This window comes from Musca domestica, unplaced genomic scaffold, assembly GCF_030504385.1.
Source record: "Musca domestica strain aabys unplaced genomic scaffold, Musca_domestica.polishedcontigs.V.1.1 2, whole genome shotgun sequence".
Classification (NCBI taxonomy): domain Eukaryota; kingdom Metazoa; phylum Arthropoda; class Insecta; order Diptera; family Muscidae; genus Musca; species Musca domestica.
The window spans coordinates 9,667,863-9,694,573 of record NW_026712249.1 but is presented as its reverse complement, the minus strand read 5'-3'; the positions used below and the strand labels follow the sequence as shown (position 1 = coordinate 9,694,573).

Below are 26,711 nucleotides of genomic sequence, written 5' to 3'. Positions count from 1 at the left end.
TTTCTAGGCAACTCCAAGGACTCCAAGTCATGATTTTTATGGATTTTGAAAGGTTTTTTCTAGACTTCCTCAATGCATGAAGACTTGGTCTTTTTAATAATCTAGACTGCCATAAGGCGTGAACTTTTTAAATAAATTTCTCTAGGTTTTCCAAAGTCCGAAGGCGTGGGTTTTTTAAAGATTGTTTTTTTAGACCTCCTCCAGTCCTGTAGTCGTGGACTTTTCAAAGATTTTCCTAGACCCCCTCGAGTCCTGAAGGCTTGGACTTTTCAATGATTTTTTCTAGACTTCCTCAAGGCATGAAGTCGTGAACTTTTCAAAAAAAAATTTAGACCCCCTCAAGGCATGAAAGCATAGACTTTTTAAAGTTTTTTTCTAGACTTCTTCAAGACCCGATGGTGTGGACTCTTTTAAAGATTTTTCTACATTCCCCTAGGGCCCGATGGCGTGGACTTTTTAAAGATTTTTCTACACTCTCCTAAGTCCCGATGGCATGAACTTTTTAAAGATTTTTCCACACTCCCCTAAGGCCCGATGGCATGGACTTTTCAAAGATTTTTCCTAGACTCCCTCAAAGCCTAAAGGCGTCGATTCGATAAAAAAAAAAACAAATAGTTTTGTAAAACTATTTTTCTAAACTCCTTCGAGGCCCGAAAGCTGATTTTATATTTCAGGCGTGAACTCTTTAAAGATTTTTTCTAGACTCCCTTAAGGTCTTAAGTCGTAGATTTTTTACAAAATTTTTTCTAGACTCTCTCAAGGCCAAAGGCTTGGATTTCCTCAAGGTCCTACGGCGTAGATTTGTGTTGGGGCAACCCACATTAACAATATGGCATCTCATGTTGCAACATCCTATACGGCAACGCCCATATAATAGGACGCCGTGCTACCGCCATTTTAGCTTGCTCAGTCTTGTTTTGTCTGTCACTCGAGTCTGACTCACTACATTGTAACTTCTTCATTCCTTTCAAATTAGTAGCTGTGAACGCTCTTCATCCAATAAATCTTTACACCTTTAGTATTAACAAACATTGGCTTTTATTTCAAACTATAAAAGTACAACAAAAGTGGCGACGAGGATAGTGGAAATTGATCAATAATTGCACACACAACAATCCGCAAAAATGTCTCAAGACATAATTCTACAATTGTTAACAGAGCAACAAAAAGCAATGTCGCAACAAACGCAACTGCTAAAGCATATGGCTGATCTTCTTCAAGCACAAGGAGCACCAAATTCACCACACTCACCACAAACATCAAATTCATCCAAAGCAGCACTAATGGAATCACTAGCACAGTCAATGACAGCATTCGTTTACGAGCCAGAGAGCGGTCTGATATTTCAAGCGTGGTACAACAGGTTTGTGCATGTTTTCGAAAAAGAAGCAAGCTCACTCGAAGAACATGACAAAGTGGCCTTGTTATGGAGAAAAATGTCGAACCAAGTACATGAAAGATTTGCCAACTACGTATTACCAGCAAAACCTGAAGACATGACTCTAAAGGATACAGTAGAGAAACTCAAGAAACTCTTTGGTAAAACAGAAACACAAGTCTCACAAAGATACAAATGCCTTCAGCTAGCAAAAGGCGACAGCGAAGATTTCAGAGAATACGCAAGCAGAGTAAACCTACAATGCGAACTATTCAAAATGAAAGAACTGAAAATCGACCAATTCAAATGTCTCATTTTCGTCTTAGGACTCAAGTCAGCAAAGGACAACGACATAAGACTTCGCTTACTAAAGGTACTGGATGATGAAAACACTACAATGAACCTAGATCAACTAGTAGACGAAACACAACGAATTCTAGATCTCAAATCGGACAACATTCTCATTGAACATCAATCAAAAATCGTCTGTTCACTCAACAAGCACGCAAAAGACTTTAAGAAGCACAAAACACCCAATTCACCCTGTTGGTATTGCGGAGACCTTCACTACGTCAAATTTTGTCCTTTCCAGAAACATAAATGCACAACATGCAATCAAGTGGGTCATAAAAATAACTTTTGCAACATCGCTAAGACTGGTAAGAATTTCAAATCATCGTCTGAAAACAACCAGAACGAATTCAAGAAATACAGCAATTCAAGGAAATCATTCAAAACTAAGGCAGTTTTCAAAACACACAACATTAATTTCCGCGACTTAAGGAAATACACAACTGTCCTAATCAACAACAATCCTGTAAAACTTCAAATTGATACTGCATCAGACATATCAATTGTATCTATCAACACATGGAAAGCTATAGGTAAGCCTGAAGCCTACGAAACTTTTGACAACGCTAGCGACGCAAACGCAAACTCAATCAAGCTCCTAGCAGAATTTCAATGTGACGTCACAATCGACAAAACATCGAAAACATTAAAATGTTATATAACAGATATAGAAAAACTCAATATCATGGGAATCGATTGGATTCAAGCATTCAATCTATGGCAGAAACCAATAACCTCATGGTGTCATCAAATAAACTTCGTTGATGAAATAGCAGAATTGAAAACGAATTATCAATCAGTTTTTGATAACAGTACCCCAGGTCTGTGCAAAACAAAAGTCAACATACAATTATTGCCAAACACAAAAGAAATATTCGTTCCCAAACGACCAGTTCCTTTCGCAGCAAGAATGGAAATTGAAACAGAACTCCTCAGATTAGAAAACGCAGGAATAATCACACCGGTAGATTCATCGAGGTACGCAGCGCCGATAGTGGTCAGCAAACGTAATGGAAAAATTCGAATATGTGCAGACTATTCAACAGGACTAAACTCAATAGTAGAACCTAATCAGTATCCATTACCAACACCGGAAGAAATCATGTCTGATTGCCACAACTGTGTAATCTTTAGTCACTTAGATCTCTCAGACGCATACTTACAAGTCGAAGTTGACGACGAAAGTAAAGAGCTTCTCACCATCAATACACACAAAGGTCTATATAAGTTCAACCGTCTAACCCCAGGTATAAAATCAGCTCCGGGAGCATTTCAAAGGATCATGGATAAGCTATGCGCAGGCATAGAAGGAGCAAAAGCATATATAGACGACATCATGTTATCAAGTCCATCTATTCCGGAACATAAATTAAATTTAAACAAGCTTTTACAAAGAATTCAAGATCACGGATTCAAGCTGAAATTTGAAAAATGCCAATTCTTTCAAAAACAAATCAAATATATAGGACACATAATAAGCAAAGATGGAATCAAACCTGACCCAATCAAAATAGCAGCCGTTCAAAATCTTAAAACACCAGAAAACGTCTCGGAAGTAAGATCGTTATTAGGCTCTATTAATCATTACGGGAAATTTGTAAACAACATGAGAACACTACGTAAACCTCTTGACGATCTACTAAAAAAGGACGCCAAGTTCGAGTGGACGTCACAGTGTCAAAAATCATTAAACGACTTTAAGAACATCTTGACATCAGATCTTCTTTTAACGCATTACAATCCAAACTTGCCTATACATGTAGCAGCCGATGCATCATCTCACGGAATCGGCGCGGTTATCTATCATATGTTTCCAGACAACACTATGAAGGCAATACATCATATTTCCAGATCACTCACACAAGCGGAAAAGAATTACAGCCAAATAGAAAAAGAAGGCCTAGCCCTTATATTCGCCGTTCAACGGTTTCACAAAATGTTATTCGGACGCAAATTTACTTTACACACCGATCACAAACCCTTACTCGCAATATTTGGTTCAAAGAAGGGAGTTCCAATTTACACAGCAAATCGTTTACAACGATGGGCCCTTATATTACTGGCTTACAACTTCGAAATTAAATACACAAACACAAAGGACTTTGGTCACGCTGATGTATTATCAAGATTAGTCAACAATCACGAAAAACCAGCAGATGACTTTATAGTGGCTTCAATATCATTCGAAGAAGACATACGTAACGAGATAAATGAAACTATGTCAGTTCTCCCAGTATCATTTAAAATGATCGTCGATGCAACAACAAAAGACACGGATTTACAAATGGTCCTCAAATACATTCAAACAGAATGGCCAGAAAGCAAGAAAAATATTAACCCATCAATTATTCAATTTTTCAACCGCAAGGAAAATCTTTCAACCTTCGATGGTTGTATTCTCTTCAATAATCGTATAGTAATTCCTAAATCATATCAGAGACAAATCTTACAACAACTTCACAGAGGACACTTATCAGCAGAACGCAGCAAAGCCATCGCCAGAAGTTATGTTTATTGGCCAAACATCGACAAACAAATTGAAGACTTTGTTCGGAAATGCAAAAATTGTCAACATGCGGCAAAAAGTCCAGTAAAAACAAATCTTTGCCCATGGCCATTAACTTCACACCCTCTTGAAAGGATACATATAGACTATGCTGGTCCAGAAAAAGGTAAATATTATCTTCTTATCATCGACTCGTATTCAAAATACCCTGTTATATACGAGACAACAACGACAACCACATATGCAACATTAAAAATGCTAAACGAATATTGTGCACTCTTCGGAAATCCTGAACAATTGGTCTCGGACAACGGAACACAGTTCTGTTCAGAACAATTTGAGAAGTGGTGCAGCAAAAAAGGCATTAAACACACAAGGACTGTTCGTTTTCATCCAAGTTCAAATGGACAAGCCGAGCGTTTCGTTGATACACTTAAACGTGCATTAAAAAAACTAGAAGGGGAAGAAACGCCTACGGAATCTCTCCAAACCTTCCTAGAAGTCTACAGATCCACACCAAATCCAAATGCACCAGAAGGTAAGTCTCCAGCAGAATCCTTCATCGGAAGAAAAATGAGAACGGTCTTCGACGTTCTAAGGAAGCAACAATCGCCTGAGTATAACGTCAATCACAAAATGGAACAGCAGTACAATACCAAACACGGTACCAAAAACAGAGAGTTTAGCAACGGAGAATTGGTCTATGCCAGAAACTTCAAAGGAAACAAAAGTTACTGGACAACAGGCGAAATAGTCGAGCGTAAAGGGAAAGTCATTTACAACACTCTAATCGACGTTGGGGACAGGAAAATTCTAGTACGAGCTCATACTGATCAACTTCGACATAGAGAATCGGTAGAGTCAAGCAGTCAAGAACGACAAAAACTACCATTGGACGTACTACTTGAAGAATTCGAAATCGCTTTGCCTAACCATCAAGAACATTTTGCAACTCCAACAGGTTCACCAAACTGGACACCTCAAAGAATAACAAGTCGCAGACAACCAGTCGAACCTATTTCAAGATCACCTTCTCATCTTAAGGAGGGAGATGTTGGGGCAACCCACATTAACAATATGGCATCTCATGTTGCAACATCCTATACGGCAACGCCCATATAATAGGACGCCGTGCTACCGCCATTTTAGCTTGCTCAGTCTTGTTTTGTCTGTCACTCGAGTCTGACTCACTACATTGTAACTTCTTCATTCCTTTCAAATTAGTAGCTGTGAACGCTCTTCATCCAATAAATCTTTACACCTTTAGTATTAACAAACATTGGCTTTTATTTCAAACTATAAAAGTACAACAATTTGTTAATTAATTTTTTCAAGGTCTCCACGAGGCCCAACACTTGGATTTTTTTTAAACTCCCTCAAGACCCGAAAACATGATTTGGCGTGAACTCTTAAAGATTTGTTTTTGAATTTTTCAAGACTTCCTCAAAGTCCAAGCCGTGGATTTTTTAGACTTCCTCAAGGCGTGAAAGCATGATTTTAAATATTTGGCGTGAACTCATCCAAGATTTTTTCTGGACTCCCTTAAGGCCTTAAGTCGTACATTTGTCCAACATTTTTTCTAGACTCTTTCAAGGCCAAAGGGTTGGATTAAGTCTACTTTGTTGATCTCAGACAATTATTTCGAAGTTTTGAAATTAAATGTACCCTCCATCTTAAAACATGTCAGGCAAAAAGATTTTGGTAAATTCACAACATATCAATTTTGTGATGAGAAATTAATAAATATGACTTAAATATCCAAAAAAAAAAAATAATTTTTTTTAATTTAATGACTGTGTCAATTTATTATTTTATTTTAAGGAAAGGAATATAACTAAATAATACAATAAATGTATGTTTATGTGTAATGAAAATACTATATAGTTTTTTTCTGGTTTTTGTAGAATTCAAAAAAATAAGGTAAAAAGGGAGAAAATGGTATTGGCATCGGCAGGCATTGCACATGTATTTTAAAAAGGACTGTAGAAAAATGAAAAAAGGAACAACTTGTTAAAAAAAATAATTTATTTAAGATATATTAACAATTTACTTCTACTACTAGTACACACACATAGAGATACAAAAAGATTTAAAAGTTTATTGATGTCTATTAAGGGATTTGTTTTCAGTTTTAATTTATTATTTATAATTTGATGTTTATCTACAGGCCTGCCAATACCTTGGGAGGGGAGAAAGTGGGGATGTTTGCAGCAATTTTAGATTGTTGCAGGGGGATAAAAACCAAGGAAAACATTTTGTGTAATTTTTCTATTTATATAGAATATTTCTTTGCTCTGTTATTATTTCATAAATATATATATAAGTAATTGTTTTTTATTTTATTATTTTCATATACATAAAACACAATACATATTTATATATTATTGTTGTTGTTTTCTGGTTTTTGCAATAGTTACACTTACTACTATACAATGCAAATAAAATTGAATTTTCTGTTCTTCTGTTTTTGTGATTTAATCGAAAAGAAAAACCGAACAACAACAGCAGCAGCTGAATAAAAGTAGTTATAATTGTTGCTAATCTTCTAAAATTGTTGTTGCTGTCTTCTTTTGTGTAGTTTGTTTTTTCTTTTATTTGTTTAAGTGTAGGAATAATAATTATAATTAATTTTAATAATAATAATAATAATAATAATAAAAACAATTTATAACAGTTTAACAAATATCATTATCGTTTCGTATAACAGTTAATTGTGTATGTATATATATACTTTTCTTTATTAAATATGTGTTTTCTTTTAATTTTCTAACATATTTTCTTATATATTTTTTTGTGTTCGTTATTTGTTTGCCTTTTTTCATAGTTTATTTTAATTTTTTTTTTAATTAATGTTTTGCTATTTTTTTCGTTTTTCTTAATTGTGTCTTATTTGGGGTTTTTGGGATTCCTTTAGCTACGACTATGACAATGGCAATGACAACGATGACTACCAAAATATTCTAGGAAATATCAAACCAAAGAGGAGTGAACTTGAAGCCTATACGCCATACTAACTGGGTACAATTAGGGATGACCTCCAAGCCGATATTCGACTTTAGATAGTATATTTAAAAGGACCTAGTAATACTATTCCAATTAAGCACACAATAACTTCTTAAAATTAACTCATAGTCTCCCAAATGTTTCGGTCCTTTATTTCCTTCCCACCCCTTCCATCATTGTCTTTTAACTAACACGGGATTGCCATGCATTCTATATATTATATATATGTATGTATATAATACCTTCATGTATTTATGATTGCTGTATGCTTTCAAAACAAAAGTTCGCCGACATCTAATAAGTAATTGATTGGATTGGATTGAATTTCTGGATTTGTTCTTTGGATTCAAAATGAATCAAAAATAAATTTCTTGGGGGATTTTTGTTTTCTTTTTTTATGTTAACAATATAAGGATTTGGTGTTTGGTTTACTCAATGGCATTTTTTCGTTTTTTTATTTTTAATTTTTATTATTTTCTTGTGTTTTCTAATTAAAGAAAGGAATTTATTTTTGTTTAAAAATTGGGTGTGGGGGGTCATTGCACCCCCAACCCAGAGGTCGTTTAAAAATATTTGCAAACAAGTTATTTTCTTTTTTTATTTAAAATTAGTTTAACATCGAAACATGAATAGGGTTCTCTTTTTTTTTTGCTTGTTTAAATAGACACATCATGCTGCTCTGCGGCTACATTATATAGTTTAAATTCAACATCTCCACAATGGCCCCCACCAACGGGCGTGGGGGTTGTGTGGTAAGATGTCCATATAATACCGTTGGGTAAATGTCTTTCGGCACCAAAACGAACGTCCCACGATTCATTCCATCACAACACTCCGCCGTCCGTCCGTTCGTTCGTTCGTTTCGTTGTCGCTTAGACATTAAAACGCGTTTCCGAACCATCGGCCAACATCAGCGTCACCGTACGATTATTGATCCACACCAGCTTGGCCAAACGCATGGGGTTGAGACGCGACACATCCGGTATTGGTGCCGTGGAATAGCCTTTGGTGCAACGGGTCTGTGATTGGCCCAAGCCAAACATACCCGTACTAGTTTGCCAGAAGGATAAACGATTTTCATTGCATGAATATGAGACCAAGTACTTGCCGTCGGGTGAAAATGCCAACGATGTGATCGGATGTGTATGGGCTGGTATCATTTGACACTTGTTCTGTCGCAGTTCGTAAATGGCCAAATGGCCATTGATGGCACCCACAGCAATTCGTCGTGTCTGGGTGCAATGTGATACCTGATTGAAACGGCATATGGCCGGGCAGACGTCGGGCAAACCGCGTGTCTTCAGCTCGGAGTTATCCAAACAGTGTAGGGTAATGTCCATTACCTCGACCAGAAGGCTGGCAATTTCGGCTTGCATTTTGTCTATCAGCATTTCGACGCACTGCAGTATTTCTCCTTTGGCCTTGAACAACACCGACTGCGTCAATGGCACATTTATTGATTGCGGATTCTGTTGCATACTATTGTAACGGGCCACCTCTCTGGCCATTGTTGTTATAAAGGCTGCAGGTCGCGCTGTGGCAATCAACCTCAGAGCATGTCTTGCTGTTCGGCAGGCATCAGCTTGTGGTGTTAGAGGGAGTTTGTAGTTGAGGTTTGGCACCGATTTGCCATCGCATGACAATTCCAACAGACCCAGTAATACTTTGCTAACATCCAAATACGGTTCCCAGACTGTGAAACCACGTCCCAGCAAATCGATTGCAGCCCGCCTTAGAGGGGTGTACTGAGGCAACTTAGGTGTGGGTGGGGCATACAAGAGATGGGCCAATGCCATTGATGTGAGACGTGCCAAATTATTGGCTATACCAAAACCTTCAACCACCGACGATTTTCTCCTCTCGCCGCTGATGGTAGTAATACTGGTGCCACGAACAGGTGAATCCTGATTTATGTCCTGACCAAACTCAGCTCCAATCACACCCAATAATATCACAGCAGTGGTCTGTTTACGCTTTAGCTCCGATAAACTGGACGGCTTGCGTATTATCTCCTCCTCCTCTTCTTCGTAGTCTTCACCGCCATCTAGCCCATCACCATTGTGACCCATGCCACCAGCATTGCCCAGAGATGAATTGGAATGACCGTTGGCTCCGTTGGCGGCATGATGAACTTGTTGGGCGATGGGTTCTGTGTGCGTATACATTGGCAGATATTGAGCCCAGCTCTCTACCAGCTGCTTACGCACACGTTTGCCCATGCGCCTCAACTCGCCGAGTAAAATCTGTTGAGCTGCCTCTCGTATTTCAATGCAGTGGTGCTGCCAACGTTTCGCCATCATTTCCACCTGGGGCCGTTTGAATTTCTTTGGTTCTAAAGCTTCAATTTTATCCGGCAACAAAAAGCAATGATGTGTGGACAACAGACTCCAGCCCTGTTTGATTTGTGAAATGTGATGGGCCAGCAGTTCTTCACGTTCCTCTTCCGTGGCCATTTGCGACTCGGAACGTTGGGCCAGGCGCAATAGTTTTTTACTGCGCTCGCTGTCGGGCAGAAAGGAGGCCGAATTCATGGATAACAAAGTATTGGACATGGCCACCAAGGCCAAAATGTGATTAGAGGTAAGGGTGGTGCTCAATTCCCAGTGCAGACGGGAGGTGAATACGGCTGTAAGCTGTTCTTGACGCAGCAATTCGGCTGGAATGTCACGCTTTTTAGAGCTGCTTGCAACCACAATTCCCTCGCCTAGTTCGAAGTTGTTCTGCCAAGTGGGCAGTAGTAGGGACATGTAGCCTCCCTTGGAGAGAATACCAAAGGAGACGGGTACCATGGGTCGCAATAGACCCAATTGTGACTCACAAACTTTATCCAAATGGGTATCCAAGCCCCAAGAGTGCAGCAGGGACAGTAGCAGTTGAGCTACTTCCATGACGTGTGTAACTTCCATTTTTGAGGCCATTTTGGATTTCAAATCGGTCGAACCATCTTCGGGTATGTCCTGGGGTTCGAGCACCTTCTGTATGCTTTCCTGGACTTTGGCTTGAACCTTCTTCTCCACAATTTCTGTTTTTTCTTTGAATTTCTGGACCAAACCATGTTTGTCTTTGTCCTTCAGCATTTTCTCCATATCGCCTGCTTTGTTCTTTACCTTGCCAAAGAAATCGCTAATCTTTTTGGAGGCCTCCACATGCAGGGCCTTGTCTTTGGGATTGTTAATTATTACGCCCAAAGTCTCTAGTTCGGCTGGGGTCATTTTAGCATATTCCTCGCTATGGAGCTCGAAAATCAGGCCCTCTATGTCGAAGAATAAAATGTGGCTTTCTGCATCCTTGGGATTGGTACGCAGACCCTGGATTATCAGCGGGTTGCTGCGGTGTTTCATGAGAAAATCAAAGTTACCCTGATTGTGACCGTGTAGCTGCTGCCATTGCGTTATACCGCGTTGCGTTGCATGCCTAATGGCGTTCATATTGCGTGACTTGAGACCCCGGAAAAAGTGTACAGCCGGATTGGCCAAACCCTCTGTATTGGAGGCGTGTGAATTGCAGCCCGATTCATCGGCATTTTGCTCGTCACAAACCGCCAATACCTCCTCGGCTAACATGCCGTGCAAAACGCGATCCAGGTGGCCAGTTTCCATTTGCCAAACATATACCGAACCATCTGAGCAGCCAACAATGAGGAAATCGTCCAATGGTCGCCATTTGATGGTTACCACTGGAAACAAATGGCGACTGGCTAGTGTAATGCATTTGCGTTCCTGCAAGCTGAGCAAGGTGACCGAATGATCGGAGGCCACCGAGCAAATGCATTTCAATATACGTGGACTACACGTTTCAGGGGGCACCAATAGCTGCGTAATTTCTCCCGCGTGTACACAAAAGCGATGCAATAGACTGCCACTGTACAGATCCCAAAGACAAACGGCGAAATCCACACCTCCCGAAAGCAACAGAGACTTTTCGTAGCGGGGATGCACCAGGGAGGGGCACAGCAGACAATTGACCCGACCTCGGTGGCCATACAATATCTGATGTGAGGGCCATTCGCTGAAGTTCTGTTTGATGCCCACCAATAGCTGCATCATTACAGTCTGGGTGGCCGGAACAATGACTATCGAACCATCCTCCCGGCCAATGACCAGACGACTTTGTTGGGGCAAATAAATGCTGGATGTTAATTTCACTGGATGATCGGTGATACGGGCCAATTGATCCAAAATACCAACTGGCGGTGGATCCATCAAGGACCAGGCCTCAATGAGAGACGTACATACCGACGGCTTCAATGTACGAGGAGGCATTTGCTTTGCTTGTAAAATACTTATATTATCCAGAGGAACATCCGGCACGGTCCACACAGAAATGAACCCCTCTGAATCACCACGCAGCAGGCAATGTGAGACTGGTTTTCCTTCGGGTTCACTGCGTATCAGTCTCATGGCTGGTGGACACGATAACACCTTGTCGCCAGGATGCTGCAACACATAGTACAGGTATGGGGCATCCCGCACCACACTCTTCGAGTGGAACTCCTTATTGTCAGGTATACAATTTGCAGGTAATTTATACAAGTAACCTTTGCCCTCATCGGTCCAAAGCATTACACGATCCGAACTAATGAAATCACCGCCCTGCCATCGTTCTCGTGTAGGTGCAATGACCGAGCAAAGTACTGTAAAATCACCGGCATCATAGATCTGCCAATACTTGGTGCAAACAATCAGCACCGTTCGTTGATTCTGTGAACAACAGTTCATGGTGATGGCATTGAGGCAGCGGATCTCCTTCGATTCATTCTCATAGATGGGTTCGGCATGTTTGTTCTCATTGCCCACCAGTGTCCAGACCTTTACAGTTCCGGTCGTTGTAATGGCCAGCACCACATCGTCTTTACGCCGCATTGGTCTCAAAACATGCAATGCCGATATCCAATCGGGCTTAACTTTCGAACTCAGCGTATATATCACTTCCAGGCTAATGGGATCCATTACCATTATTTCGGGATAATAACCAATACAGAAGAGATGCAAATCAGCACTGTTCGCCGTGTGATAACTTTGGATTTGTGTATGAACCTGAGGTAATTTCACCGATTCCATGCACTTGCCATCGGTCATATCCCATGTGCACATTTCGCCATTTTCCGAGGAGCTTACCAAAAAGTTGCTGTCTGTCATAATGGATGCCCGTACCAGGCATAGAACCGGTGCCGTGTGACCCACCAGGAGGCAGCGCGGTGACATTTTCAGGGTACCCGGTTCGACGTGCCACAAACAGATTTGTCCATCGTAGCAGCCAGTTGCCAATGTGGTTTGATCATCAGACAAATAAACACTGGACACACAATGAGTGGGGGCCGATGGCCCCCACAGCACAACGGGCACCACTAGATTGGTGCTAACCATATTTCAATTGCCTTCTAAGGGCTTAATCTGCAGGTGGATCGAAATGGTAGTAGAGATGAGAAAAGTAAATCAAGCGTTGCCAATGCAAATTAGGTCGTGGTGGTGGGGTAGGATGCGATGTTTTCAACAGCAAATGGTATTTTTTCATTTCGAAACGTGACAGTAAACGACGTCACCACACAAAACGTTAGCGTAGCGTCCATATCAAAGAAAAGAAACAAATAACGAAATATTCCATAAGATAAAATACTCAAAGTTCTCAGTCATCACTCACACGCACGCAGCACCCATACAAATCAAACGAAGAAGAAGAAGATGACGACGACGACCAGGCACAAGACCTTATAAAAGGGTTTTGTAACCAAAAAAAAAAAAAAATGAATGAAATGAAAAAAAGTGTGTGTTGTTCTTTTTTATGCTGCCAGCTAAAGTTTGATTTTTATGCAACCTCAATAAACTTTTGATAATGGAACAGAACCAAAGCCTTAATAATGTGATCGTATTTTGGCCATTTTCGGATCACAACCCGACCACAATAATAAAAAAATAATCGTAATGTGTTTGTTAGTTGTGTGATACGGTCAAGATTAATGGAATATGTCAATAAAAACGACGAAGCGTTTGATACGTTTTGTAAACATGAAATTCATTGAATTCACTTCGTACAGCAACAAACATTTGCTGATTCAATTACGTATTCAGCGGAGCTGATTCCGGGCAAATTTAAATTAAACGAAAGTTATGTGTGCTAGGGTAATCGGTGTTTATACCCTACACCACAAGGTGGTCAGGGTATTATGTATTTGTGCATTTGTTTGTAACAGGCAAAAGGAAACGAGATAGACTCATACCTCCTCTTGATGATCTGCATAGAATCACATTCTGAGTCGATTTATGCATGTCCGTCCGTCTGTCCGTCCGTCCGTCCGTCCGTCTGTCCATGTATTTTTGTAAACAAAGTACAATTCGCATTTATTGCCCTATCCACATGAAATTTTGCACAAGTCATTTGTTTGGTCCAAGGACGAACCCTATTGAAATTGGAGATAATCGGTCAAAATTTAGATATAGCTCCCATACATATCTTCGTCCGATTTGCCTTGTATTGTGCACCAAACGTGTAATATCAATCCGAATAGTATGGAATTTTGCAAGTACGATCAGATTGGACCTGAAAATAAGTATGCCAAATTTGATCGAAATCGGTTCAGATATAGCTATAGCTCCCATATATATTGTTCCTCCGATTTGCTATTTTTTTCGTCAGCAGCCGTAATATGCACCCTGTAACAACAATATTTTGGGAAATATATCAAAAACATCTCAGAAACACATTTGCTAAATTTTATCAAGATCGGTTCAGATTTGGATATAGCTCCCATATATAACTTCGTCCGATTTACCTTTGATTGTGCACCAAACGACCGAATTGAGTCTAGAAGTTAGTATGTCAAATTTGGTGAAGATCGGTTCAGACATAGCTATAGCTCCCATATATACTGTTCAACCGATTTGTCATATTTGTTACCCACAGCCGTAATATGCACTCCGTAACAACGATATTCAGGCAAATATATCAAATACAGCACAGAAATATCTTTGCCAAATTTTATCGAGATCGGTTCCGATTTGCATACAGCTCCCATATATATATTTTTATCCGATTTCAAATTAATTGTGCACCAAATGGGCAATACAAGTCCGAATTTAAAAAATACAAATGCTTTGGCATATTTAGTCCTTTGAACTTTAAATTATAATTATAATCAATGCGTGTATAATTGTGTATGTGTATGAGCTCTACTAAATTAGCAAAGTGGTGTAGGGTATAATAAAGTCGGCCCGCCCGACTTTAAGACTTTCTTTACTGGTTTTTGAATAGAATATTTATATTTTTTAAAAGTTTTCAATTCTAACATCAAAGAAGATAATCAAAGATTAATGTGCAACACTTCATTTTGAAATTCTTTGAGATGGGGAAAAAAGCCTTATTCCAAATATGTTGAAAGACAACAGAGAAGATACCCTCTTTTACAAAGTACAAGCAAAAAGTAGGAGCCATAGAAATAATTGTACCAATTGATTTTCAACAATTTTGACATGATTGCTTCCATGTTAAATTCCAACGTAAAGTCCAAAATCCAAGCCTTTTGGGATGATATTTCAAAATTTAGTAAAATCTGGCAAAAATATATGTGGGAGCTATATTTACATATGGGTCGATTGTCACAAATTTCAATAGGGTTCGTACTTGGGCCAAAGAAATTAATTGTATAAAATTTTATATCATTCTCACAAAAATGCAATCTCACTGTGACTGCAACATGCTTACTTTTTTATTTATTTATATTCAATTAATTATTTATATTCAAATAACACAGTTACCTAGACCCTAGGGCCATGGACGGTTCCAAAAACTTCTATACATAACTACTCTAAAGAAAAAAAAAATGTGTAAATCAACCCGAGAATGTGATTTTATGGAGATCATTAAAGAAAGCATGGGTCTATTCCTATACTTTTTGCACTGTACAAACATATAATGTGCACATTTTCTTTCACATTTTCCAAACATTTACACATATATCCCATATAAAGTATCAAAAGTAGTCGTTATAGACCGAATTTGGTACGTTGTAATATTTTTTATCAGTCTTAGGTCAAATACGTTAGGTGAATATTGTCAACTGATTCAGAATCTCCCCCATAAAGGATCAACAGTTTGAATGATCATAACTCAAGGCTGGGTGAGATAAAAAAACTGCAACTAACTTCAGACTGCTGTCATTTCTAAGTCACTCGTCCGACATATGTTAAAAGTATTCCAGTGACAGCTCATTATATTGTTTACAAGCGTACAAAAGCATTTTCGTGAGAATTTTCCGTTTTGACTGGAAAACCAAAAGTGACTATCGTTACAGCACTCCAGCATTTAAATGTGAATAAATCTTTTGTGTCTCGTACCATCGCTTGTTACTGTGATACTGGCCCGACGTCAAGGAAGTGGACGGAAGAAAACAGCAACATCATCAGAAATGGTTTGAAAAGTAAAGAAGCGACTTGATCGGAACCCGCGTGGCAGTGGCCGAAAAATGGCTCGTGAGCTGAACATATCGTAATATTCCATTCGGCAAATATTGAAAAATGAGCTCGGGGTAAAGCCATTGAAATTCCAAAAAGTGCAAGAAATTACACTGTAACAGAAAAAATAGGCTCGAAAGAGCTAAAGAGTTGCTTCGGTTAGCAGAATTTTTGGTTTTCTCCGCTGATAAAACATTCGTTGTGCAGCAGTTAGTAAACAAACAAAATGATCGTGTTTACTTGCCAAAGAGGTCAGCTGAAAATGTGCACCTTCGGTTGGCCACGAGAACCCAAGCGCCGCACTATGGGTAAAAAGCATGATTTTTTGGCATAAAGTCATTTTTTTTTGGTTTCATATTTTGAAATTTAACTGATTTCCTAAATGTAGATACCCATAATAGAAAAAAAAATGTTTAATATCAATACGGGTGGCAACCCTTTTTTGCTGGCGAGCTTTTAAAGTCAGCTGTTTGAAACTCACTTTGCTTTGGTACAACTGGCGGTAAAGATCAGCTAAGTTCAAGTGCTTCTGATTTGACAAAATTGAAAAAAATAAAATGTGTAATTATGGAAAACGTTAGTGCAGGTATGTAAAATTAAGACGAGGTGCCCTTTTTGTCATAATTGTCTGTTGTTGTAGTACTGTGAATTGTTTCGTTTATGTATAGCTTTATATAAAATCTATAAATTGTAGTTGTGTCCCGTGGAGTGTAACTTGTGAATGGCAAAGCATTGCAAAAAGGTATAAATGCCAAGTTATTAACAAAAGTGTGTTAATTAATGAGTAACTAGCCTTTTTTGTTCTATTTTGTGCCAACACGTGTTTTGCAGATAAACATGTGTTTGTCCATGCAGCGCTCATTAAAATTTGGAGAAGCAACAATCGCTCAGAAGATGCACTTGTGAAATATGTGTTACAGAATATCAATAATATCAGTTTAAATGAAGACCAAATGCGTTTGATATCAAAACAAGTGAAAGATTTTGTTAATTATATAAAAAACATTTGCCAAAGTGCATCCGTAAACTAGAGCGATTTAAAACTAAACATTCAAAATGGCTTAGCAAAAGTATAATTATTGTAATGAATGAGCAGTATGTTTCTCCAAATCATCATAGCCGATCGGCCAGATCGGCTATATAGCAGCTACATGAAATAGTGCCCCAAATCATATGAAAATTCGTAGGTCATCTTGGGGGCATAAAAATGAATACAAATCAAATTTCACTTCAACAGCTTCATAAATAAAAAAGGTGGGTCAAATCGGCCAAATCGGCTATATAGCAGCTATATGAAATAGTGCCCCAAATCATATGAAAATTCGTAAGTCATCTTTGGGGTATAAAAAATTAATACAAACCAAATTTCACTTCAATAGCTTCATAAACAAAAAAGTTGGGTCAAATCGGCCAGATCGGCTATATAGCAGCTATATGAAATAGTGCCCCAAATCATATGAAAATTGGTAGGTCATCTTGGAAGCATAAAAAATGCATATAAACCAAATTTCAATTCAATAGCTTTGAAATTAGAGTTTATGCCAAAATAAACGTAAAAAAACCCATAGTGCGCCGGCCATGGTGTTGGTGTGGGCCGCTCTAACTCTCCTCTCGTATTAATCGACCGTGGCATCAGAATAAATGCCAAATATTATCACGAAAATATTCTGGAGGGTGCATTATGGCTTGGGCACGCAAACATTTGGCCCCAGACCTTGGACGTTCCAACAGGATTCAGCACCATACCACGCGCCACCCAAGAAAGGTTGCAAAAAGAGGTTCCTCGCTTTCCAGCGCACAATGACCACCGAAATCTCCGAAAACCAATTCGTTGGACTATTGTGTTTGGAGTATTTGGAAAGCAAGGTTGACACAAAAAAATACCAAAGTGTCGATCACCTCAAGCAAGAGCTTCGCCGGGAATGGGCCAAAATACCGCAGAGCAACATTCGGACAGCGTGTGACGGTTTCATTGGCCGTTTGAAGGCCATAATTCGTGTCAAAGGTAACCAATTCGAACAAATCTAAACTTATTCTAAAATTTGATGCTATTTCCAACGTTTGTTAATTTCATTCAAAAAAAAATAATAAAAATTATGGCGTTTAACTTTATTGCAGTTTTTTTTTAATCCTCCTATACCTATTCTCCTTTTCAAGGTGGAGGGTATAAAAATATGTATATTAAACTTGTAAGACGTTTAAGAATCTGCTGAAAGAATCCAAATATTTTGGACATTTCTGGTTATGATTCATCGTTCGATGCATATGAAATTCAAGATTTTCCGTGTTTTAATGTAAACATGAGGATTTTAACCCAAAAAGCTTTTGTATTATCGCTCGATCCTTACGAAATTTTGCAGTTGCTTTAAGGTCAAAAATATGCGGAATAAGCAAAATTCCATATTCATCTCAGGTAAAGAATCGCCAACTTGTTTCCCAAATTTGGACAGATATAAGGGCCAGAAGGAATTTCCCGAACTGTACCGTTTTTATAACAGATCTTGTGTTGGTAGAAATATTGGGATGCGGCAAGTCTGAATGGAATCGGATGTTAATTTCGTGTTTTATGAGCTTCATGGACATTCAAAATTTAGAAGGTACCAGAAGGAGTAAACCTCCCCCCCTTTGTGGGGAGATACTTAATGGAATGGACCGATATTTTCCATTTTCGCACCTGACCTAGCACTGACGAAAATATTAGGATTTGCAAAGTTAAAGCAAAACTGCATTATTTTCTCTGTTTCTGCGCAGTGAGGTACCAGAAGGAGTGGACCGATATTGTCCATCTCCAAACTCCATCCAACTTTGACAATAATATTACGATGTACAAAGTTTGGATCAAATCGAATACTCACTTCGAGAGTTATCGCGTTTTGCCCGTATCAAATTATATATACCCTCCCTCTCTAGTCATATGGCTGAGAGTATAAAAAAGAACAAAATCGCTAATGTCCTTGTCGAAAGCTGACCTAAAAATTGTGGTGGATGTCATCATGGGTCACTGCTGTATGAGAGCAATGTCTTCTAAATGGAACAGCAATGATATTGATTACTGTAGAATGTGTCAAAATGAAGAAGAAATTGAGTCGGTCGAACATTTTGTTTGCCACTGTCCAGCTCTTATTCTCATGTAAATAATAACAGCTGGCTAGTAGGGGAACAATTATCACACGATCTGTTTTCATTCTCTAATATAAACCCTGCAACAACTCTTCAATTAGCCAGAAGATTAAAGTGGTTAAATACAACACAGCCAAATTTTTAGGCGGGGATAACATAGTCTTATTCCTTCCTAATATCTATCTCCCCCAAACTATTTCTCTCTCCCTTTCTTCTCGTTTTTCCAAATTAAGGTTGAAAAAAATTGGCCAGAAGGTCTTCGAGTAGAGAGTAGTTTTAAATTGATATAATGTATCAAAGGCAATCATAATATATATAAAAATATTCCATTCTGTCAAATATTTTACAGACTTCATTATGTCTCGACCTATTGTGATCCATATAAAAATCTTAAGAATTTCTCAATCGTTGATTTTCCTTGACGATTTAAACATTCTGTTGAAGTCGAATTTTAACTCCGACTCATCTCAACTGACAACGCATCCAACTTTCCACATAAACAAGTTTCTCCAATATTATAGACCAATTTCAAAACTATAAACATAACTGTTCTTAAAAAATGTGATCAACAGCTGTTTTTGTTATTTAATGTATGTAAACACACACACACACATTATGGAATAATTAAAGTTCTTATGCAATCATAAACAAATATTGATTTAATATCACCCTTAGAGAGCTACCTACTGCACAGAAGACACAAAGTTTGTTTTTTATATTTAATTTTCTAAAATTAAATAAAAATTGTCGTTTGTTTATATGCCTCTCCCCCGCGCAACAAAATTAAAAATAAATTTGCTTTAAAATCTGCAAATGTCAATGAACCCACTTCTCGACCAGAAAAACAAAAAAAAAACCAAGACCCGTTTACATCAAGTAAAATAGATTTGTAAATAATGTTATTTTTAAAATGACGAAAATGCTGTGATAAACTCTTATCTTGAAAAGAATATACCACATATGTATATATGATGACGGTCAAGTGCTTGGCAAGCTTAGCTGTTAAAGCCAAAATGAATCGTGCAAGATTAATTACAATATGTTTTTGGCCAACATTTCTAATTAACACTAACGTTTATTTTATTTGTAGCATTTTCTATTGGCTGAGAATGAAAATCCACAAACACACGCACGCCCTGAGCACACTCTGAGACATATTCATATATGAGTTATGTGAATGTAAATAATATAAGATGAAGAACGGCAGGCAGGTAGGTACTTTTTTCAAAACAAACAATACAAAAGAAAATGCAGAGACAAGAAAAAAAATTGAATGTCGGGTGGAGACGGCCATGTGATGAGCTACCATTGACGCTCTGTTTATATTTTGTTGGCAAAAAAAAATTATAAATTATCAGCTGCAATCACTAAACCAAGGCCAACCGCAATACAAAATTTGATTTGGCTACAAATCATTTTTTGACGATCCGGATACAAAAACCTATTCGGTAACAATCTACAACATAATCTACCGTTTTGTAATGTATGGCTATCAATTAATACAGAATTGAAATAATAATTCAGAGAAAACTTATTGAGAAAAAGCCACAATGCGTTGCAGGCAATGGAATATCTCTTGTGCTGGATGGTTCCCCAGAAACTGTAATCTTAATCAATTTTATAGGTTTACAAATATAAACAAGTAAAAAAGCAGTAAGTTCGACCGGGCCAAACTTTGGAACAAATTTGGCAAAAATAAATAAATAAATAAAATCCATTGAAAATTCTGTTAAAATCTCAAAAATACCGAATGTAGTCATTATATTAGAGTCTATACGACGACGTGGACCTGTCAACTTTTGTCATAAGCCATTACAAAATTCAAATGCGAAACTTAAAAAATAATGTAGCTAAAATCATCAAAATAACGAACATAGGGAGATATCATTATATTTTCTGTCATAGGCTTTGGTATTCATTACGAACTTCAAATACCAAATTTGAAATAATTCCGGTGAATAATGTCGCTAAAATCATCAAAATACCGAATATCGGGAGGTGCCGTTATATGGGGGCTATACGAAGACGTGGACCTGGTAAAGACAATTTTCTGTCTTAGGTTGTAGTATCCATTTCGAACTTCAAACACCGAAATTTGAAACAATTCCGGTAAAAATAATGTCGCTTAAATCACCAAAATGCCGAAAATAGGGAGGTACCGTTATATGGGGGCTATATTAAAACGTGGACCTACATGGCCCATTTTACGGACAGACATGGCTAAATCGACATAGAATTTTATGCTAATTTTTTGTGGGGTCTAAAATTTCGAGGTGTGACAAACGGAATAACAAACATAATATACCCTCCATAGTATGGTAAAGGGTATAAAAAATCTTAAGTGCGGGCGGAAGGAACATTTTACACTCTAATATTTGACCCATGTAGAAATAGGCTAACCTCAAAATTGCAAAAAAAAAAAAAAATTATCTTACACTTATACAGAATATTTCCTGAGAGGAGATAATTTACTCTTTGATGGAAATCGATCCGAAACATTCGAATCAGCAGGCACTGTTATATGGGGTCTACATTAAATTGTGGACCCACATTAAATATGTTTTGAGATCTACTCTGAAATACACATAAAAAGGCCCAAAACATCAAATATCAACTAATTTGGTTTGAAATTTAAGCGGAATACTTAAAAATACCAAGAATCAGAAGGTACCTTATATAAGATGGTCTTCTAAAAAGTGGACCGACCATAAATATTTCTTGCAAATAGTTAGTCTACCCCCAACAAAAACAACCCAAAATGTCAAAATGTCGGGCCCAAACCCGAAAATCGAGACGTCTATATTGATTTTTTTTTAAATCTAATGCAAGCCACAAACGTAGCAATTGGTTGTACATCTTGGAGAAGTTGTATTCAAGATTGTATCGTTTGTGGCCCGCTTGTACGAAGTTGTGTCTCGGTTGTACAAAAAATCAAAATTTTTTGATATTTGGCATGTTGTACCAACCGATTGTAATGTTTGTGGGCATGTCGCATACAATTTCATTTTGTGTTTATTTTCAAAGAGGCAACACCATTGTTTCGCACATCAAAACAACACGAAATCCAATCAAATGTGTGATTTCAAAGAAAATATAAAAAAATACAAATATATATGAAACAGAATTTCAAAAAATTAATAATAAATAAAGGCTATTATATAGTAAATTATGGAGCACGAAATTATTTCCGGTGTCATCTTAACTCAAATGAAATTTTCGAAAAGTGAAGTTGTACAAAGAGATTGTACACAAAGTTGTATCGTTTGTGGCCGAAGCATAGAATTTGACAACCCTCCAGGTTGTACCAACGGTTGTATCGTGTGTGGCTTGCATAAGAACTGAAAACCTGAAATGTCAAGTTACAGGTGATTTACTTGGAAATTCGGACCGAAGCCGAAAAATCTTAGGCTAATTCCTGATTTCAACATCGACATCAAATTCCACGCCGATCGTGAATGTATATTCTTTATGGCGTATTCGGGGTTTCTTAATTTGGCAAAAGTAATAGCAAATTTAACATACCCTGTATTTTATGGCGGAGCTCATAAAACTAAGAATATTTTCCATAAAAAATGAAAAACAAAACATGATTTTTAAAACTTTTTTTTTGAAATCTTGAGCTGAACTCCGAACAATTTTTGGAGACGTCGCAGACAGAACGACATCGTTTTTAGAAAGAGGGGGCTAGACGTTATATGACTTGAAAAATAAACAAGTTAAAAAGCAGGAAAAGCAGTGAATGCCCTCCACAATTTGGAACGAATTTGTAAATTTTCAAAAAATAAAATTCGTTAAAAATTCCTTTAAAATCTTAAAAATGCCGAATATAGCCGTTATATTGGGATCTATACGACGTGGACCTACATAGGCATTGTTTGTCATAAGCCATTACTGCATAGACAATTTTCTTTTACAGGCTGTAGCATCCATTACGAATTTCAAATACGACATCTCAAACAATTTCGATGAGTATTGTACCTAAAATCGTCGAAATACCGAATATAGGGAGGTACTAATATATATGGGACCTATACGAAACATCGAAACATACGGACATCGAAATACCGAATATTGAGAGGTACCGTTACATGGGAACTATACGAAGACTTGTATCTGCATAGACAATTTTCTGTCTTAGGCTGTAGTATCAATTTCGAACTCGAAATATCAAATTTAAAACAATTCCGGTGAATAATGTCGCTGATATCATCAAATACCGAATATCAGGAAGTACCGTTATATGGGAGCAATACGAAAACGTGGACCAACATGGCTCATTTACGAACTTGACATGCCTACTGGTAAACTATGCAAGTATGCAAAATTTCAGCCTTCTATCTCAATTCATTCGAAAGCGTGATTATAACAGACACACAGACGGGCATCTTTTACGCTGATCCAGGAGATATATACTTTGTAGGGTCTATTATGAATATTTCGAGGAGTTACAAACGGAATGACAAAGCTGATATAACCTCCATAGAATGGTGGAGGGTATAAAAAGTCTGGTGACTGAAGATGGGAAAAAATGCACTCTACCCAAACCAAGAACAAAATTCAAAATGTGTGTCAAATCGGAAAAGTCCACAAGTTGTATGCCTGTTGTGGGGTACTATATCAGTATAGTCCAACTTTATACATTTTTCTGCTGTTCTCTTCAATGCAAAGTACGACCTTGGTCAGATACTACAGCCGGATTAAACAACTTTCGAATGGGAACAATCGATCTAATTTGTTGTATGTTCTTCTTGATGTGGGATATCGTCATCTGCATAGCCGACAAACTTAAGCCCTAAAACTTTTAGGATAGAAATTTTAAGGGTTACTTAGTTAGTTTTCTATATTTGATACTCTTGTAAGTTAATCGCCGGCTACGCGAAATAAAGCATTTTTATTGAAAAAATAATTTTAATAAACTTTTTCGTAACGAGTTATGCTGGTGGAAGGACCCATATTTCTGGACCCAGAAAATGTATTAGCACAAATTGTAGCATGGAAGGGTAAGAGGGTCAGCTATAATTTTGTTGATCTCCTTAATGGAACCTTTTTGGGGGTTTTATAAATAATCCGGATCAAAAAATCGATAATTTCGAACCGTTTTAAATAACCCCATCATGTGACACCTATATTGTCTATATCGGGAAAGTAGATCCGGGTCTAGCCAGTTAGCTATGGAAAGTACGGTAACATACCATCAACAATGGTCAATTGTCGAATTTTTCAGTGTCCCAAAATACTCTATAGTCATAGATCCTTACATATATATAGGACTGCCAAAAATTTACTTCCAGATGTCCTGAATCTCCACAACTTTAACAAACGCGTTCCAAACATTTCGACCAACACATGACGAGTTATGTAGGGTATACCTGACAGAAACATCAAACAAACTAAGCAGCGGCATATGACTACAAATGAATACCTGTGGCGTAATAATAATAATAATAAAAAAGAACAACACGGGGCGCGCGGTGAGACGGGGGACGTAAAAATATACACAAGTTAAAAACGAAAAAAATAATTTGTTTTTAATTTTTGTTTTGTTCTTCTTCCTCGTTTTAATTTGTGGTGACAATGCGAGCCAAGCTGCTGCAGGCAGGCAGACAGAAGAATGAAACAAAAAACTTACACTTGTTTCTCCACCTTCTCCTCCCCCTCTTGCTGTTTTCTTCTTCTTCGGTGTGTGTTGTGTGTTTTGTTAATAGTTTTATTTTTCACAAAAGAAATTGACAACTGTTTCACAGTAACACTTTTTCCACAATTTTATATGGCCCAAGACCAACGTCCGCACCGTCCGATATTATTATGATGTGTTATGGGATGGTGGACACACTTTTCTCTTTTTGCACTTTTGACCACACAATATGGGTTTTTTGTTGGTAGGTCTCCCTTCTCGTCGGCTGCTTAGAATTTCGATTTAATCCAATGACACTACTGAATGCAGATATATGTCATAACAAAAGTGACTACTCCAAAAAATTACAGCAGCAGTCATGAACTCAACTAATGGAGACAGACAAGCAGACGACAACGGTGGTGGTGGTGATGGTGGTGACAACGACGACGACGACGGCAACAGCAACGGACAGCAGCAAATCAGCAGTTATGGAACTTCAATGTCGTGCACTTCCACACACAATGAACATTCAGAAAAAATTAAGACGTAGACGACGTCGTTTTATATGTTTTCTTGCGAATTATATTTTTTGATTTTCTTATAATTTGAACATTTTTCTTGTGTCTGGGAACGACAAACGCGAATTTTCTTGCAATTTGCTCGATTTTTGCACAAATTTTAATAATATTTGATGTCTTTTAACTCGCAGAAAAACGAAAATATCGACCGAGCTATAAAAAAAATATCGATTGACTCGCGTCTGTCATAATTGTCAAATTGGATTGGAACGTAACTACACTACAGCCCACTACCTAATGTCACAAATGTCAAAGTGGTTAATAACAAAAACACAGGAACAAAAGAAACCAAATTCGCCACAAACACCAAAGCATAAAACAAATCTACAGATACCAGAGATATACAAAAAGACTTATACAAATTCTTTAAAATCACGAAATTTGCAAAGTTATTAACAAAATACGCTTAACATTTTTACGTACTCTCTTAAGCAACCCTGTTTCGTGCCCTATGTAGAGAAACGTTGGTAGGCTTCTGTCAAAAAGACGTAACGTAATTGAGAGACATTTGCTATGAATGGAATCTTTAAAAAAATCCTTTTGAAATCAATGCTTCTATTACATATGTTGACCACATCTTTAGGACAATATTTGCGTCATATACACAAAACAACTGCTTTCAGACATAACACTTATTCTGTAAACATTGTCTCCACAACATTTCTCCGTGGAGTCAACTCACGGTTAGAAGCCAGCATCTCATGCGAAGCACTACGGAATATATGGTTTCCACATTTTACAACTTTTCAAAAAATATTTGTAAAGAAAACTATTTAAGGTTTCATCACACAACTACGTACAAATGTTTTATAGCTCTTCCCATCATGTATTTTTTGTAGAATTCCTCCGTGATTCCAAACCGTGGAAACTGCAACTGGCCAGCATTCCCATTCATGCAGCAAACGGCTCAAGGATCGCACAAATTCGTTTAATAAACACATATTTTCGTTCACTTACCTTAATATTATTCCTTTGTGTGGTATTATTGATGATAATTTCAAATAATTTATGTTTAATTGTTGTTTTTACACAATTAATGAAGTTTTAAACAAAAAGCGACATTTGTTTTCTCAAGTGAGTATGTTCAGTGTAGGAGAGTTTTAAGAGAATTGTCATTCGTCTTCACAGAGTTGTATTAATGCGTACTAACAAAGAGCGACATACGTGTTTTCTCGAGTGAGTATGTTCAGTGTAGGAGAGTTTTAATAGAATTGTCATTCGTCTTCAATTCAATATTTTTCAGGAAAAAAAATACAATTTTTAAAAAATAGATATGCCGATTCAATGAATATTTTAAGTCAAAGCTCATTTCAATTGTTACTACTTTATTAGTAACATATGACATATCTAACAGATGCCAAATAAATACATTGATCCCTGAATTGCAGGATTGCATGGTGAAAAAATGGACAGATAAGGCCTAATAGAATAAAATGTTGACAGTTGTGTTCAGAGATTTTGCGAAGAACTTAAGATTGTATAATAAAAAGGTATTCTAGAGCTGATTATCAAAGATGGGAACCCCGATGATTACAATTTGTTTCTAAGTGTTCCAGGTATTTCATTCATCTTTCGCGCTATTTGACTCATTTTAAAAATGAACAAAAAATATCAAATAAATGAAAACATCTTGTCGGATATAATTTTGAATAATTCTGACAGGAAGCGGGCATAGCCTCAGGGCTGTATTTCTGTTATTTTACGAAGCTAT

General features: G+C 37.5%; 3 protein-coding genes across 3 annotated transcripts in view; 1 reads left to right on the top strand and 2 right to left on the bottom strand.

Annotated features, from left to right (window-relative positions):
• The window catches only part of LOC101901790 (protein lin-9 homolog), a 32,599-nt gene extending 6,482 nt beyond the window's left edge, over positions 1 to 26,117 (bottom strand). Inside the window, exon 1 of the mRNA XM_005178924.4 lies at positions 25,958 to 26,117. The gene's annotated coding sequence lies outside the window, so the exon portion shown is untranslated. The remainder of the gene's footprint in view (positions 1 to 25,957) is intronic.
• On the top strand, positions 789 to 5,486 carry LOC131802182 (uncharacterized protein K02A2.6-like). Its single transcript, XM_059121786.1, has one exon. The coding sequence runs from the start codon at positions 1,125 to 1,127 to the stop codon at positions 5,355 to 5,357; it is 4,233 nt and encodes a 1,410-aa protein (XP_058977769.1). The 5' UTR covers positions 789 to 1,124; the 3' UTR covers positions 5,358 to 5,486.
• LOC101901620 (WD repeat-containing protein 7) lies at positions 6,878 to 25,198 on the bottom strand. The gene is made up of 2 exons (XM_005178923.4): positions 24,435 to 25,198; positions 6,878 to 12,631 (listed from the first exon to the last, which is right to left on the bottom strand). Exon 2 carries the CDS (start codon positions 12,602 to 12,604, stop codon positions 8,111 to 8,113), a length of 4,494 nt encoding a protein of 1,497 aa, XP_005178980.1. The 5' UTR covers positions 12,605 to 12,631; positions 24,435 to 25,198; the 3' UTR covers positions 6,878 to 8,110.
• Positions 26,118 to 26,711: the final 594 nt, after the last annotated feature.

Excerpts from the sequence above, each read along its gene's own strand:
- LOC131802182 (XM_059121786.1), top strand. The coding sequence starts at position 1,125 with ATGTCTCAAGACATAATTCTACAATTGTTAACAGAGCAACAAAAAGCA.
- LOC101901620 (XM_005178923.4), bottom strand. The coding sequence starts at position 12,604 with ATGGTTAGCACCAATCTAGTGGTGCCCGTTGTGCTGTGGGGGCCATCG.